Below are 18386 nucleotides of genomic sequence, written 5' to 3'. Positions count from 1 at the left end.
ATAATTGTAGAATTTTGAGGTATGTTTATTAAAGTCCTTCCAGGGATATGTTGTACTATTAGACTGCAGGTTAAGGGGAAGCTATAGAATCCTTTTTACCAGTTTTACCTTTGAGAGTTGTGCTTTTATATACAACGTAATGTGAACAGCCAATGTAAATTTTTAAAATTTGTAGTTATATTTATCTCTGTGCTGTGCACATTTTATTTTTCTCACTTTCTCTCCTCAAATAAATTATGAGCTTTTTTTAACACCAGACGATGTCTTTATTTATGTGTGAATCCCCAGCATTTAAGGCAGTATTTGGTACACAAATATCAAGTGAACAATGAATGGTTAACTTTTGCAGTGTTAAAATACGAGGCTCATTTATTAGGCTTTCGAGGGGGTTGACTGTTTTAAACATCTTTATAATAATTTTAAACATATGACACCATGATGGAAGCAAGGAAACAGTGAGAATCTCTGTTGGAAATCTCTAGGAATTGCTTTCTTCTGAGAAAATTGTTTTGGAAGCTTAAGGAACCAAGGAATTGACATCTGTTTCATCTGTGAGCCAGAGGTTGGTAGCACTCAGATTCTTCTTAGCAGAACTGCTTCTTGTACCTTTGATCTTTCCTCAGACACTTTGGTGGTTCTTAGCGTTAGTGAGATTGATGATTATTCTGGGTCTAAGTACCCACTTTCAGCGTATTAGGTCATTTACTTTGCTTTCATCCTAACAACACCAGGAGCAAAGTGGTCTTTGAGAAATCAGAAAAACGCTAGATACTGTAAAATTAGTTCAAGATTTGGTAACGTTTGAGTATCTGGCTCACACTTTAGGCTGTCTTTGTTAGGTTTTTTTAAAGAAGCTAAGAAGGACAATAAGACTGGTGACATGATGATTCAACTGGAAATGACATTGATGGTGATTATAGAAAAGGAGCGAATAAGCTTATAATTTTTACTTTGGCATAAACTTTAGAGGAGGAGTTGTTGAAATGGGTATGAGCAATACCTCATTGGAGAGTAAAGTAAGGAAGTTCATTTTCACGGACCTATAAGTGGGTGGCAGCCAAGGAGACCAGCATTTACTAAGTGTCTGCTAGGCCACAAAGTAAACACGTATTAGTTAATCTTCTCAGCAACTACAAGTGAGATTTTGGAGAGGTTGTGAACAATGCCATGCTATCAGAGTCATTTTGAGGTTAAGGTAAAGCAGTTCAAAGTCTTTTTAATAGTAAAAATCTGTTTGTGACTAGAAAGGGGTTCCAGAAGGCTTAGCTCTAAGGATCAGTAAAGAAAAGAGAAGATGGACAAAAGTGGTGAGGGATGAGGTCTTATGGCTCTTGCTATGTTTAAATAAACCTGGGCTTTGGCAGTTAGACTGTTAGCAATTTCTGTTAGTGATTAAAGAACTTGAGTGCTGAGTTGGTAGAAAACAGTGTTAAAAGTAACCAGAGGAGAAAATCTGCTTCTGAAGATACTGGGGATGTCAGAAGGTGGAATCTCAGATTTTCTAAGTCCCCTTAAGAGGACTTCATTCATTATACAGATCGGAAGCTTAAACCCAGAGTTGTCACACATTGCTTTTTCTGCTCACTTGCTCTCAGATGAATACAGTTCCCCTTAAGGTCAACTAACATGTTTGGAACAGGCAGCTGGATCACAGTGAATTGAAAGCTCTCATGAGAAGAACAGAATGAACACCCCCAACATGGGAAGATTTAGCTAAAGCTAAAATTGGAACTGGGTGCTGGGTACCTCCTACAGCCCATGTGGTAGTCTAGGTGAGGCAAGAGTCCCATGCAATGCCTGTGGCTGTGAGTGGCAGAACTGATAGAAGAGAACCAGCAAAGTAAGGTCAGTCAAGCAGTCTCACCCCAAGTTCAAAGCAGAGTGACTGCTCCAGCATGAAGGATTACTGACCAGCCTCCATTCTCTTCTGAGGATCAGAAGAAACAGGATGATGACAGCTAACACTGCCCATGTGACATAACCAATCTAATAGTGATTTAAATCAAGTTTAACAATAAATCCTAAACAGGAGTGACCTGTGTGCCTTCACGTTATGTGTTTATATGTGAGGGAAAATGGGTCACAGATGTCTCTTGAGGATGGGTCACTTGACTATATAAATTCTGGAGGAAAGGCAGCAACTCTGAGTTAGATATATGTGAGTTATCACTTGCTTTCTTTGATAAGGAGATACTACATTCTTAAGATCATTTTCAAGAAGAGAATGGTTTTGTGGCACACCTTTACACTCTCACAGGTGCGAAGTATTTCCTCCACTGAAGTACAGCCAAGAGTAGCTCCCTTCCCTAGGGCAAAGTGGTCAGTCCTGGGGCTGAGGGAAGAAGGGAGTGTGTGAAGCAGGACATAGTTCACATACCCAAGTGGTCTGGGCCCCATTATTTGACCCAAAAATTCACGCACCCGGACTCTCAAATATTCTGTCTCTGGTACTAAATGCAATGTTACCATGTTGGCACCCTGCTTATTTAAGAGACCACATATTCAGTAAGTATCTCATCACACGATTGTCCTTTTCTGGGTCTCAGGTGGGAGTGAGGTCTGTGAAGAAAGCTTTACAAATTCAGGGTTGTACTCTTAATTATGGCTCTATGCCAACATCACATGCTTATTTTTGAACCTGTCCTTGAAAAGCATGTCTTTTTAGATAGTGGACACCTAAACTTGAAGTCATAATAGTTCGTTTTGATGTTCTGGAATATAAAACAATTTTTATAAAAATTTTAAAAAATCATTTTGTTCCAAAACAGGTTGTTAAAAAAGATAACTCGTCCAAAATAACTGGTGAATTCTACCAAACATTCAAAGAGGAAATTATATCAGTTCTTTTCAATCTCTGAGAAGATAGAAACAGAGGGAATACTTCCTAACTCATTCTATGAGACCAGCATTACCCTAATACCAAAACCAGACATTACAAGATATTACAACAAAAAAACACCAACGACCAATATCTCTCATAAATACATATGCAAAAATCCTCAACCAAATATTAGCAAATTAAATCCAGCAATGTATAGAAAGGATTAGACACCATGACCAAGTGGGGTTTATTCTAGGCATGCAAAGCTGGCTGAACATTTGAAAATTGATTAATGTAATATATCAACAGGTTAAAGAAGAAAAGTCACAATCATATCAATAGATGCAGAAAAAGCATTTGACAAAATCCAACATTTTCATCATGATAAAAAAAAAACCTCTTAGCAAACTAGGAATAGAGGGGAACTACAGCTTGCTAAAGAACATCTACAGGGACTTCCCTGGTGGAGCAGTGGTTAAGAATCCACCTGCCAATGCAGGTGACGTGGGTTCGAGCCCTGGTCCAGGAAGATCCCACATTCCACAGAGCAACTAAGCCTGTGGGCCACAACTACTGAGCCCGCGTGCCACAACTACTGAAGCCTGCGTGCCTAGAGCCTGTGCTCTGCAACAAGAGAAGCCACCACAGTGAGAAGCCTGTGCACCACAACGAGTAGCCCCCGCTCGCTGCAACTAAAGAAAGCCCATGTGCAGCAACGAAGACCCAACGCAGCCAAAAATAAATAAATAAAATTTCAAAAAAGAACATCTACAAAAAAACCTACAGCTAACATCATACTTAATGGTGAGAAACAAGATGCTTTCCCACAAAGATCAGGAGCGAAGCAAGAATGTCTCACCACTCCTATTCAACATCATACTGGAAGCTCTAGCTAATGTAATAAGAAAAAGGAAATGAAAAGTATACAGATTGAGAAGGAAGAAAGAAAACTGTCTTTGATGACCTGACTGTCTATGTAGAAAATCCCAAAGAATCAACCAAAAACTTCTGGAACTAATAAGTGATTATGGAAAGGTTGCAGGACACAAGATTAACATACAAAAGTCAACTGCTTTCATAACACTAGCAACGAACAAGTGGAATTTCAAATTTAAAACAATATGATTTACATTACACCCTAAAAATGAAATACTTGGTATAACCTAACAACATTTGTGCAAGGTCTATGTGAGGAAAACTGCAAAACTCTGATGACAGAAACCAAAGAAGGATTAAATGAAAGGAGATATTCCATGTTCATGGATAGAAAGCCTTAATATTGTCAACAGGTCAGTTCTTCCCAGTTTGATCTATAGATTCAACACAATCTCAGTCAAAAGTCCAGTAAGTTCTTTTGTGGATATCAACAAAATTATTCTAAAGTTTATATGGAGAGGCAAAAGACCCAGAATAGCCAACACAGTATTGAAGGAGAAGAACAAAGTCAGAGGACTGACACTACCCAACTTTACTGCTACAGTAATCAAGACAGTGTGGTATTGGCAAAAAGAATAGACAGATCAGTGGGCAGAATACAGAGCCCAGAAATAGACTCACACAGGTATAGTCAATTGATCTTTGCCAAAGAAGCAAAGACAATGCAATGGAGGAAAAAAAGTCTTCAACAAAATGGAGGTAGAACAAACAGATAACCACATGTAAAAAAAAAAATGTGATACAGGATTTTTATCTTTCACAAAAATTAATTCAAATGTAATCATAGACCTAAATGCTAAATGCAAAACTATAAAACTTATAGAAGATAACATAGAAAAAAGATCTAGATGACTTTGGGTTTGGTGATGACATTTTAGATACAACTTTAAAGACACGATCCATGAAAGAAGTAATTGGTAAGCTGGAATTCATTAAAATGAAAAACTTCCACTCTGCCAAAGATAGTGTCAAGAGAACAAGAAGACAAGCCACAGACCGGGAGAAAATATTTGCAAAGACATATAAAGGACTGTTATCCGAAAGATACAAACAGCCCTTACAACTCAACAGTAAGAAAATGAACAACCCAGTTTAAAAATGGGTAAAAGATATGAACAAAAACCTCACCGGAGAAGATAGTCATCCCTCAGTATCTGCTGGAGATTGATTCCAGGACCCCCATGCATACGTGCTTGTTAGCAGCATAGAGTTAACTTCTTCCACCTGGTGGGGATTTCAGTATCTGCAAAACAGCTCAAAGGACTTGGCTCAGAATATTATCTATAACCCTTGAGGAGGAACTAAAGGTCCTTGACTTTGTTTAATGACTAAACTATTATTATTTTGTCTTGCTTGACTGTTTTCCTTTCTTTCTGCATTTTCTCACTTCTCTGATTAAATTTACTGTTTGGAACCTGGGGAAGGCCTAGGAGGCTAAAGTGTTCCTACAGACAAGAGGCAGGCGGAGGACATGGTGGGGGGGGGGCGGGGTCTGTTCTGGGAAGGCCCCATAGGGTCCTGTTTGGTTACACTACCCACCTATTAGAATATTTTAAACCCTGACAACACCAAGTGCTGACAAAGATATGAAGCAACAAGAACTCTCATTCATTGCGGTGGGAATGCAAAATGATACAGCCACTTTGGAAGACAGTCTGTCACTTTCTTACAAAACTAACATACTCTTACCACAAGATCGAGTAATCACGCTCCTTGGTATTTACCCAGATACCATAAGTTGAAAATTTATGTCCATGCAAAAATCTGCACACAGATGTTTATAGTAGCTTTATTCACAATTGCCAAAACTTGGAAGCAACCAAGGTAACCTTTGTAGGTGAATGGATAAACTGTGATTCATCCGGACAGTGGAATATCATTCAGTGCTTAAAAAGATACAAGCAATCAAGCCATGAAAGACGTGAAAGAAGCAAATATGAAAAGGCTGTATGATTCCAACTATATAACCTTCTGGAAAAGGCAAAACTATGCAGGCAGCAAAAAGATAACCAGCTGCTGAGGTAGGGAGAGATGAATAGGTAGAGCACAGAGGATCTTTAGGGCAGTGAACCTATTCTGTATGACACTGTAATAATGGATACACATCATCATACATTTGCCAAAACTCATAGAATGTATAACACCAAGAGTAAAGCCTGTGTAAACTGTGGACTTCGGGCGATAGTATGTGTAGGTTCATCGATTGTAACAACTGTACCACACTGGATGTTGATAGCCAGAGAGACTGGGGGCGGGGGGAGGTATATGTGAACTCTCTGTACTTTCTGCTCAATTTTGCTATGAACCTAAAACTGCTCTTTAAAAAGTCTATCTTAAAATAAGTAAACAAACAATAACCATGTTTAAACGAGAAAAAAAAAAGGTTGCCTAGGAAAAGGGGAGGAAATGAGTGTGAGTGTGGATAAGTGATGAAAAATAATAAAGGAGAGGGATCTTGCACTGGGCCTATGACAATAAAATGTCATGAAATGAAAAGTATGTTTAATTCAATGCTCACCTTCAATCCAAGAGAAAGAAAATGAGATTATGTGTACATGCTCTGTAATCACAAATATATCAGATTTAGCATTGGGTTATTGATTATGTTTTGTCCCAGTATACACTGATTTTCACTGACTTGTTCACATTTTAAACATAACTTCATATGACTAAGAAGTAATCTCGTAAAATGAGGTGAAAGCTAGAATATGAATTCAATTTTTCTATACCACATCCCTACAGAGGGAATTTGTTTTATACTTCTTCACAGCTTAGCATTTCTTTTTTAACACTAAAATACCTAGTGTTTTCTGCATGAATGCACTGGACTTGAAGTCTGGGGATGGTCCTTTCCTGCCTTATTTCTTCGCACTTGCTGCCGACTGGCGGCGTTAGGATGCAATGACTACTATTTACTTTGCCCTTCCACCTATCACATCTGTGAGGGGCAGCGGAGCACAGTCGTCGGACCCAGATTCGACTCCTATTTTTTGATTTCCAGTAACTGACCTTCCAAAGACTGCTGGAGGAAAAGACTCGAAGTCTCTTCAGCGATTTTCCTAGGCAAGGGACTTCATCGTAAAAACCAACAAACAAAAGCCCGAGGTGCAGATCCTAATGGTTTGCAAGTTTCCGGAAGGAAGGATGATTCTAACTGAAGTTTGTCTAACTTTACGACCCTTTAGGAAACGTCCAGGTTTTACAAAACGCATCCCCGTGGACTTACCAGACTAGAGGACTCGCCTCACAGAAAGCTTAGTACCAGGGGTTCAGGCGACCAAGGGGACGACCTCGGATACAACCGCGACCACGCATGGTGTTTGGAGCCGAAGGCTCGCCCATTCCTCCATTGCGCCAACAGGCGGCGCAAGAGGGCGGTGGGAGTGTGCATGCGCAGTTGGCGGACATTTCTGTAGACAACGCTCACAGCCACCTCCGGTCTCTCGCGACAGCATGAAGGCAGGCGAGGACGCCAGAGGAGCGCGCAGCGAGAAGCCGAGGAAGTTAGGTCTCTGCGTCCTCTGCGGACTGCCCGCAGCAGGAAAGTCGACCTTTGCGCGTGCCCTCAGCCACCGTCTACGGCAGGAGAATAGCTGGGCCGTGGGCGTCGTCGCCTATGATGACGTCATGCCAGACGCGTTCCTAGAGGAGGCGAGCGCTCGCCCATTGGTCAGTACGGAGGGGGCGGGGCCTAGACTGCTGTAGCGGAGGGAAATCTACAAACTCCACGATACTTGTACTGGGTAATACCTGGTGTGGGAGGTGGATCTCTGATAGAGGAGGGATAGGAGTTCGAGGAAAGGGGAGCTGGTTTAACACAGAATGAGTTGACTAGAAATAGGAAACGATGCAAACAAGCCATCAGCATAAGGTTAGGGTCTGAAGTCAGCGTACAAGGTGGAAGTCCCCCATAATCAAATATCCTCCTGAAAATCCTTTGGGAAAGTTGTTCTGAAAAGAAGGACAGAATCTCTCAAAAATTCCAGCACAGCCAATTTAACATTCAGCCAGGCGAACCCAGGTATTGTGGGGCTTTAAGTTATGCGATTTGGGGAAACCCTTTTAAAGAAAAAGGGTACAAAATTATAAGTGACAGCGTACTTACTAGGGCCCCTCCTGTGACAACAGATTCTGTACAAATGAAGGACTTGGCCTCTGAAGCTGGATCTTCATTCAACTGAGGGTAAACCTGCTTCTGCCAGAATAGGAAAAGATGGCTCTTTCTTAGTTGACCACCAGATGAAGTAATAGGCTTTGTATTTAGGGGTCAGCTTGGGTTCCCAGTACATACTTCTCTTTAAGCCCCCCGATCACCCTCAGCGCTGTGAGATGCATCCCCTTGAGAAAACTGAGACTTCCGCGGGGAAGAGTAGATTCATGTCACCCATCTCATGCTCACTCTAGAGAAAATACTCTTTGATGAACATATTCTGAAAATTTTAAAGTTATTTTTGTCATTTAGTGCCGAATGTAGATGAATTCACATAAATAAAATTCACATATGGTGTGATTCCACTCTAAGTATATATGCCAAAATACAGTACATTTGGCACATGGAAGAATTTTGAACTTCTCCACCAAAGTTATATACTTCCTCATTCTTGGTTAATTGGGAGGTAAATACAGTATCAGGCCCCTGGTAGCACCAGATTTACTTAAGTAATAGTATTTTTACCATTATGGAGAAAGCTGGAAGTTGTTGATAGGGATTGTTGTATCTGCTGGGGTTTTCCCTCACTTTTCTTATTATATTTTTTCCACTCTCCCCCTACAGACCAAGGCCATGGAGCTCATCCAGTCACCACGAGTAGGATATCTCACCTTTTAGGAAGTGATCGTGTTTCTGTTTCCTTTTGAGTGGGTTTTGCTGATGTATTTGTTTTATGTGCCATAATCTCAGTGATGTGGTAGAGCATGGACAGACAGGAGAGGGATCCTGATCTCCTGTCCTTGTGTTTTCCCTCCAGCCTTGACCTCATAACTATGTCAGTGTTCACCAGAGCCTTTGAGTAGTGCAAGACTACTTTTATTTTCAAGCTGTTTATTCTCTTCTCCTCAGTCTGCTTCCTCTATCTTTCCCGATCCCATTCCAATCCTGTTGTTAGCCTGAGGTCTTTTCATCTGGACCCAGGGACCTTTCAGCTGATCCTCTTTCTATCTACAACTTTTCTTATTTCAAGGGCAAATGAGCATTGCTATATCTTAGCTAGACTATTTTATCTTGGCAGGATATTGTTTTGTTTTGTTTTGTTTTGTTTTTGGCTGCATTGGGTCTTCGTTGCTGCACGCAGGCTTTCTCTAGTTGCCACGAGTGGGGGCTACTCTGCATTGCGGTGTGAGAGCTTCTTATTGCGGTGGCTTCTCTTGCTGCGGAGCACGGGCTCTAGGCGCGTGGGCTTCAGTAGTTGTGGCTCACGGGCCCTAGAGCGCAGGCTCAGTAGTTATGGCGCACGGACTTAGTTGCTCTGCAGCATGTGGGATCTTCCTGGACTAGGGATCGAATGCGTGTCCCTTGCATTGGCGGGTGGATTCTTAACCACTGTGCCACCAGGGAAGTCCCAGCATATTGATTTTGGTTCCTCCTTTCTCCTGGATGGTAACAGCTTTTCATTCTTTCATTTATTCACTTATTCATTCAGTCATTTCATATACATTTCTGGAGCATCTATTAGGTGTCTGACCCTCTGCTGAAGCCTGGATATACAGTAGACTATTGATCTAGCAGGGACATAGAGATACCTAAACAATGTAAACCCTGTTAAAGTGGAGACCCAATATACACAGAACAGGGTGTCATGATAGGCAAGGGACGATCTGAGCTGCCTTTTGCATGGTTGAGTCTGAGAAGAGTTCACAGAGAACTAACATCACTGAGTAGTTTTTCAGGCAGAGGGAACAGCGTATATGAAGACATGAGGATGAGAAAGCAAGTTGTGTCTAGAGAACTCCAAATGGTTCAGAAATTATCATATGGAGCAGGGGGTTGTTGAGGCATGACCACTCTACTGGCCAAAGCCTAATATAAATTGCAATTCTACGGTATTTTGCAGCCATCCCAGTGGAAATCGCTTCGCCAGGAACTGTTGAAGTACCTTGAATACTTCTTTCTGGCTGTCATTAACGGGTGTCAGATGTCTGCCCCACCCAGCAGGACTGAAGCCATGTGGGAGGATTTTCTAACCTGCTTGAAGGATCAAGATCTGATATCTTCTTCAGCACTTGAGGCCCAGTCTCACTATCTCTTAACGAAGACTGCTGTTTCTAGACCTCTGCTTTTGATTTTAGATGACAACTTTTATTATCAAAGTATGAGATACGAAGTCTATCAGCTGGCTCGGAAATGTAATTAACACATTTTTTTTCTTAGACATTCGCATATCAAAATCACTACTGTCTTTAGTGAGAACTTGATTGGATTAGGAGGTTTATATGGATTTACTTAATTTTCAAAGCTACACGTTCAGTATTGCAAATGGTCTTTCCTGCTGCAGGTGGGATAACTTGTCTAAGTACGTTTATTTCACATTTTGGAAAAATAGTACCCGAGTAATTTTGTGGGTTTTGGATGGTTTTCAGATTCATTAGGCTTCTGCCAGCTCTTTTTAGAGTGTTCTCTCGAGACCTGTCTACAGAGGAATGGCCAGAGACCACTTCCAGTGCCTGCCGAGACCATCCACCTGATGGGAAGCAAGATAGAAAAGCCCAACCCCGAGAAAAATGCTTGGGAACACAACAGCCTCACAATTCAGAGCCCAGCGTGTACTTCAGAGGCCAGGTAGCCTACTCAAAGGTGTCCTTCACTAGCTGCTTTGCTGAGCCAGGCACTGTGCTGAATGCTTTCCCTGTATCCAGCCGGTTACTCTTCACACAAGCCTTGGAGAAGGACATTATTTCCCCTTTCTTTAGAAGAGGGAACTGAGTGAGGAAGTTTAGTTTGCCCAGAGTCACTGAGATTGTAAGTTACAGGTGAGACGTGAACCCAGGTTTGTTTGCAAATGTGTACTCTTGTTAAAATTATACTGTTTCCCAGAGGTCAGGGCAGGGAGTTCAGAGTAGGGCACATCTCTGATACTCTTGTTGAAGTAGCATAGTCTAAATAGACTGCCCAGTAGTCTTCTTATAGAGAGAAAAGGAGTGGAACTGGTACTAAATCCTAATTTGCCTAAAACCTACACTGCTTGTGTAGATGTGAGGCTTGTGGCTATGGTGCCTAATGCATTTCATTCCTAAACTAGGTCTTGAGAGTTCGAGAGTTCTGGAGAGTTCTAGTTCAGCACATTTCTGATAGAAGTTTCACTGATGATAGAAATGTTCTCTGTTTGCCCTGCCCAGCATGGTAGCTGCTAGCCACATGCGACTGACCATTGAGCACTTGAAGTATAGCCCGTGCAACTTACTACCTGAATTTTAAATGTTATTTTAATCACTTTAAACTTAACTGGCTGCATGTGGCCTGCGGCTGCTGCATGGGACAGTGCAGTTCGAGAGGTATATTGCCCACAGTTCCTTAGTTCCTGCCTGACTGTTGTCCGGAGGGGATCAGCAGTTTTTAAAAGGCTAATTTTTTAAACTCATTCCTCAAAATGTTTTGTTCCCAGGATACAGTTTCCACGGATTTTGTAATACTCTTAACATTCTAAGGAAAAAAGAAAAAATTCGATTTAAGTAACTGTTGTTTATAGGGTTAATGAAATAAGCTATGGCTGAGATTTCTAATTTTAACTTCTCATAATATCTTGAAACTCTGAGAAGGCGAGCATGTAGCCAGTTGATGGCTACTCTTTCTGGAGTACTGAAAATGTTTTCCTTTGCAAGTGAATGGCTGGTTGAGGCATTGAGATACCCCATTTTACCCCATGAGAGCAGTCTAAGGTTAGCATCACTGCTCTGGGGGCCAGTTCTTGCTAGAAGCAAGGAAGAGTGTGAGCTTTGCCAGTGTCAGTGCCAACCCTGAACATAATCTGCAGTTTTGTTTTGGGTCTTAAGAATATGGTCCAGAATAGTCATAGGATGGCTATGACTGAAGTCTGAAGTCTGGTGGCCCTGAATTGGAAGTTGAAAGATGATGTGACAAATATACCTTTCCCAGGCTTCTGTGAAATACTACTGCTGCTGCTGCTGCTGCTACTACTACTATACTACCATCACCACTACTGCTATTACCACTACCATTACTGTTACCACTACCACTACTAATGCTACTACTAGTATACTATTAGCAGGAACAGCTGTCGAGCAGATACTATGTCCTGGGCAAGTTCTGGACACTTTCTACGTATAATCTGACTCAGTCCTCACAACAACCCTTTGAGGGCAGATACAATTATCCCCCTTTCATGATGGGACAACTGAGGCCCAGGTAAGTAAAGTAACATATGCAGATAGTAAATGGCAGAGCCAAGATTTGGACCCATTGCAGTCTCACTCATTCCAGAACCTGGGCTCTTTTCTTTGTGAGAAAGATCACGTTGAGGCGAAGGTTTAATTCAGTGACTTCACTGGCTTACGTTTTTTCAGTGCTACTCCTTGTATCTGAGTAAAATTTAACCTCCTTACCATAACTTGCACACTCTAACCCTGATTTCTTTTTTTTTTTAACGTTCTATTCTTTTACTAAAAATATGTCCATTCAAGGAAGATGTTTTGTTTTTCTACTTGGGTGACTCATGGGGGAAAAGTTTAGGTCAGCAAAAACAGAGAGTGGAACGCTGGGGGGGAAAGAATCTTGTTTTTTAAGATGAGACTATTCTGGAAAACTTAAATTAGAGCTTTACTTTGACATGTAACTCTCTAATGATTGCATTAAAAGTTTTCACTTCGTATAATTAAAAATCTCATCAGACGAAAATCTGCCTGTCATGTACATGATATTTGAGTGACAGACTTCATAATTATATTCTCAGAGACATGACATTCAGTACTTTCTTTTCTTTTCCTTTTTTTGGAATTTTAAATCTGATCCCTAAATTTCTTTGTTTGCTTTTAATTTTTATTGGAGTAGAGTTGCTTTACAATGTTGTGTTAGTTTCAGGTGACAGCAAAGTGAGTCAGTTATAGCTGACTCACTTAATAATATATATTATCCACTCTTTTTTAGATTCTTTTCCGATATGGGCCATTACAGAGTATTGAGTAGAGTTCCCTGTGCTCTACAGTAGGTCCTTGTTAGTTACCTATTTTATATATGGTAGCGTGTATGTGTCGATTCCAACCTCCCAAGTTATCCTCTCCGCCCCCCAGCTCTAATCCTGATTAACTCCCCAGCCTCATGTCCCACGACTCTCCCCTTGCTCCTTTTCAACCACACTGGCCTTTTCTGTCCCCGGAACACGAGAAGCTTGTTCTTGTCTCGGGGCCGTAGTGCTTGCCGTCCCCTCTACCCTTCCCACGTACGTAAGCTTCACTGGCTTCCCTGACCATCCTACCCAGCGGGAAGGGTGTTAAGTAGGCTGGCCAGTCACTCTCTTATGATCATTTTGTTCATTATCTTCACTCACTTATCCACTTGTCACTGTCTGAAACTATTATTTTTTGCTTATTTATTTATTCTCTCTCCCCATTACGTTATCAGGCTTAGGGTAGGGATCTTGCTGCACCCCCAGCTTAGCACATACTTTCACATACATAGTTGTACAACATTTTTCATATATGAAGATGCTCAATAAATATTTGTTAAATGAATTCTACTGCAACCCTCGATGACCTCTTGTCCTGTGGGGAACTTTGCAAATTCACATCCAGTAAATGAGCAGAAGCCAGAAAATAAAGACTAAGCTTCCTTCTTTAGGGAATATAAAGTTCTAGGAGCCTAAAGTTCAGCAGTTAATGAGGGAAAAGAGAGAATGTCTTTTAAAACCATATTGATAGGAGTCTTAGGAAGTTAACATTTTTTACATGAGGGGGTTTGGGGGGCTTATGACTTGTTTTGAGCTTCTGCATTTTAATTTTGCAAGTAGAAGGTAGCTCCCAAATCGCTTTGCTTTTCCCCTTTTCTTCAGGAGTTTGGATATACCACTTTCATTCCTCTAGAATTCAGCTTAGTACCCATAAACACAAGTTCTTTAAAAACAGGTGTTTGATATAAGGATTTATTTTGTCCTACCTTCTCTTATAGACTGAAATTGACTGATTTACTGCTTACTGCTTTGGAAAATCCAATAAAATACGTGGAGGAGAATGTGGAACAAAAGGTAAGTCTTCCAGTTTAGATTTAGTATAAATGAGAAGGACCTTTTTGTAGGAAGATCTTTTTGACCTGAGTGTAAAATATGAATAACACGTGGGAGACACTTTGTCCCTGCCTTGGCATCTTACCAGCATTCAGCTCCTGACACCTGGATGCAGTGGTACTCTGGAGGGAGCTCGCACTGCCTGGTCAAAGACGACTGTTCAATTTTCAGAAACGTTGGAGCCTGTTGACATGTTGGTAGCTCGAAGTGGGCGTGGATGGGAATATTTACGTCGTAGAAATAGACAAAATGCTATGGATAGGTTTGTGTTTTTCTCTTTGACAGCCCATTCTTAGACATTTACCAGCATACTGCCTACGTGGAACCCAGTTTACAACTGGATGTATTTCGTTTAGACCCTCTCCTAGGGAATAATAACTGGAACAGAAAAGTCACGTTTCCTTTTCTGTATCTCTTCACCTATGCATCCCCTACACTTTAGTTATTTCTTTTGTAAAACTAGATAACTGTTCCAATAACAATGTCTATTACCTAGGAAACAGACAGAATTATTTGTTCAACTAACATTCTTCATCAAGCTGATCAGACCCTCCGAAGAATTGTCTCTCAGACAATGAAGGAAGCGAAAGGTGTGTCGAGTGGTTAAGATTCTATTTAGTTGAGACTATTCTTTCCTGCTACTCTTGTTCCGTGGACGTGGGTAGTTTATTTGCTTTCATTCATAAAGTTTACATCATGTTTTCAGTTTAAATATGCAACTTGGTTATATTAAGCTAAAACTTCTACCTCTGGAACCAGGCATTCATCCATCCAATAGGTTTTTATTGAGTGGCTACTCTGTACTAGGCTTTATTTTGGATACTGGGGAGTTGAGAGGGAGCAGAACATCATAGTGAGGAGACAGACAAAAAATAAATAAATACATGAATATATGCCAGTGCTCTGAAGAAAAGTAAAGTAGGGTAAGGCAAGGTAGTGATGGGAGGATTTATTTTTAAAAGGGTAATCAGGAAGGCTTCTCAGAGGACATGGCATTGAAGCAAAGATGTGAATGAAAGGGAACAGCAAGCCATGCTGATGCCTGCAGGATCATTTTAGGCAGTGGACACATCAAGTGCAAAAGTCCACAGGTAAAGTTGGTATGTTCTAGAACAGAAAAAAGGCCATTGAGTCTGGGGTGAAGGGATGGGGAGAGGTAGTCAGGGGCCAGGTGTAAAATCAGCATGGAGTTTGAACAGGCTTAGTGCATTGTCAGTCTGAACTTAGATGAAATATGTGATAATTATAGTTTTATAAAATAATTCCTTTCTGTTTTTTCTTTCTTTTTTTTTTTTTTTTGCGGTACGCGGGCCCCTCACTGCTGCGGTCTCTCCCGTTGCGGAGCACAGGCTCCGGACGCGCAGGCTCAGCGGCCATGGCTCACGGGCCCAGCCGCTCCGCGGCATGTGGGATCTTCCCGGACCGGGGCACGAACCCGTGTCCCCTGCATCGGCAGGCGGACTCTCAACCACTGCGCCACCAGGGAAGCCCTCCTTCAGGTTTTCAAATATTGAACTCTTTGCTATATTTAAAATTTGATTTAAAAAATAACAGCAGCTTAACATTTCTTGAACTCCTTTTATATGCTAAGTGCCTTATAAATATTGTTTCTAGTCTTTAGAATCCTATCAAGTAAGTGTAATTTTACAAATGGGGAAATGGAAGGTCTGAGAGGATAAGTAACTTGCCCAAGGCTGAACTTAACACCTGCTAAATACTGTACCTGGGCAACCTGTGGCTGAGCTAAGTCTGATTCTCGTTGGTGCTTTCTGTCATGTTCCCCCACATCACCAACATTTATTATTAATACCTTTACAAAAACTTAGAACATTGGAAAAATAAACAATATACTAACCATATTGTTTTTCAGACTTTTTTTGAACCATGATCCGTAAGCAGGTTTTAATACTGTAACCTAGTGTGTAGCCCAGTACACAGACACACTCCTGCATAGAAACAAGTTTCACAAAACCTTCACATGTTTAATGAACTGTGTTCTATTTGATTCCATCTTAGTATGCGTTGTAATCCAAAGTCTGAAAAAGAGAGCTGGAACAAAAATGGCATCGGATCAGAATGAAAACAAAAATAGTTGTAGGAGTTCTTTCAACTATTTGCCTGTCCATAAAATGAAGGGAAGGGGGAATAGGGTTATGCCCAAATTACTCTTGACTCTTTTCCTACCCATTAATTTTTTGTGTGTGTGTGAAGGAGGTGGTACTAGCTTCTAGAACTGTGCTTAAATAAAATTTAAAAATTCAGTTCTCCTGGGCTTCCCTGGTGGCGCAGTGGTTGAGAGTCCGCCTGCCGATGCAGGGGACATAGGTTCATGCCCCGGTCTGGGAAGATCCCACATGCCGCAGAGCAGCTGGGCCCATGGGAGAGGCCACAACAGTGAGAGGCCCGAGTATCACAAAAAAAAAACGGAAAAAAAATTCAGTTCTCCTTCCACCAAGGAAGTGAAGGGACAACCCACAGAATTGGAGAAAATATTTGCAAATCACATCTCATAAGGGACTTATATCCGAAATACATAAAGGACTCTCACAACTCAATAATAAAAATAACCCAATTTTTTAAATGGGCAAAGAATCTGAAATTTCTTCAGGGAAGATATACAAATGACCAGTAACCACATGCAAACATCATCAGTCATCAGGGAAATGCTAACCAAAACCACAATGAGACACCACTGCACACCCACTAGGACAGCTAGCATCCAAAAGTCCAAGAGGTAGGATGCGGAGAACTCAGAACCCACATATGCCATTGCTGGGAATGTAAAGTGCTGCAGCCGCTTTGGAAAACAGCCTAGCGGTTCCTCAGACAATTAAATGCAATTACCACGGGACCTAGAAATGAAGACATATGTTCCTATAAAAATTTGCACACAAGTGCTTATAGCAGCATTATTCCTAATAGCCAAAAGGTAGAAGCAACCCAAATGTCCATCGGCTGACAAACAAAATGTGGTCTATCCATACAATGGATTATTCAGCCACAAAAAGGAATGAAGTACTACAACATGGATGAACCTTAAAAACATTATGCAAAGTGCAAGAAGCCAGTCACAAAAGGCCACACATTATGAGTCCAGTCATGTGAAATGTCCACAATGGGGAAATCTAGAGACCCCAAGTAGATTAACAGTTGCTTAGGGATTGAGGGCAGAGAGGGGGGGAATGGAGTTAAGAGGGTGATACCTAAGAGTACAGATGATAAACATGTTCAAAGATTGACTGTGGTGATAGTTGCTTATATCTGTGAATATACTAAAACCACTAAATTGTAGTTTAAATGGGTAAACTGTATGTTATGTGACTTATATCTCTGTAAAGCTGTTCAACAAAAAAATCAGTTCTCAGTCACACTACCCACATGGCTAGTGGCTGCTGGATAGAACAGGGCAGATATAGAGTACTTCCATCATTGTAGAAAATTATATTGGACAACTGTTCTAGGTATTGTCTATCAGAGCTTCAAAGCCAAATTGTCATTTTCTAGCTCTGCTTTTTTGCCTTGCTACCTGTTAATTCAATAAGACTAAGTCAACTTATTTTGTCAAAAGTCCCTTTCAGGTTTGTCTTTTCTGCTCGTGCATGTCATAGCAAGTTATTTAAATGATCTGCCTGTATCACATTAATGTGACCTTTGTCTATATATTACACCAACTCAATTATGATTTATAGAAGAATCTGAATGGTTTGTCTGAAGTAATCAAATTAATTTCCTGCTGTCATCAGTCCAGCTTGATTTAATTTACACAAATAATTTGAGAATATCTTTATTTTAGGTGAACAGTTGTTTCCGTACAACTTGAAACTTCTAGCCGAAGAACTTAACAAGCTCAAAGCAGAGTTTTTGGAAGACCTAAGACAAGGAAACAAAAAATACCTGTGCTTTCAACAAACCATGGACTTATCAGATGTTATTTCTTTTTTTCATTATGAGAAAGATAACATTGTACGGAAGTATTTTTCAAAGCAGCATTAAAACTTGATTTCCAATCAAAGCCATTTTGGTTACGATTTTGCAAACTAATTTAAACAATTCTGTATTACTGGGTGTTTTCTAGGCCAATGATGTGAATTGCCAAAGGGGGGGGGAATCAGTCCATTCTAAAAGATCCATTTGTCATAACAGAAACTACTTCAGTCAGTCACTTGTCAGATGTGACATGGATAATTAAGCATCAGATAATTAAGCATCAGGAAGCATGAAGCCTTCCTCATTTATGTGCCAGAACAGTTGGGGGGGCAGGGGTCACACCTTAAATAAAGAGAAATTAGGAAGGAGACAAGATGCTCATTATTGAACTGTTTTTGCTTTTAACTCATGCAACATCTTCTCATGGGTAAGGCACTCTACAAATCCAAACCAAGGTAGCCATAAAATCAAAA

At 40.8% G+C, this 18386-nt stretch overlaps 1 protein-coding gene across 1 annotated transcript; it reads left to right on the top strand.

The window, feature by feature from the left end:
* Window positions 1-7189: 7189 nt before the first annotated feature.
* On the top strand, window positions 7190-18137 carry PSTK (phosphoseryl-tRNA kinase). The gene is made up of 6 exons (XM_082854300.1): window positions 7190-7426; window positions 9808-10099; window positions 10334-10532; window positions 13872-13947; window positions 14483-14576; window positions 17780-18137. Exons 1-6 carry the CDS (start codon window positions 7211-7213, stop codon window positions 17977-17979), a joined length of 1077 nt encoding a protein of 358 aa, XP_082710426.1. The 5' UTR covers window positions 7190-7210; the 3' UTR covers window positions 17980-18137.
* Window positions 18138-18386: the final 249 nt, after the last annotated feature.

Source organism: Leucopleurus acutus (genome assembly GCF_964270905.1).
Source record: "Leucopleurus acutus genome assembly, chromosome: 14".
In the NCBI taxonomy this organism is placed as follows: Eukaryota; Metazoa; Chordata; class Mammalia; order Artiodactyla; family Delphinidae; genus Leucopleurus; species Leucopleurus acutus.
This window is presented reverse-complemented; position numbering and strand designations above follow the sequence as displayed.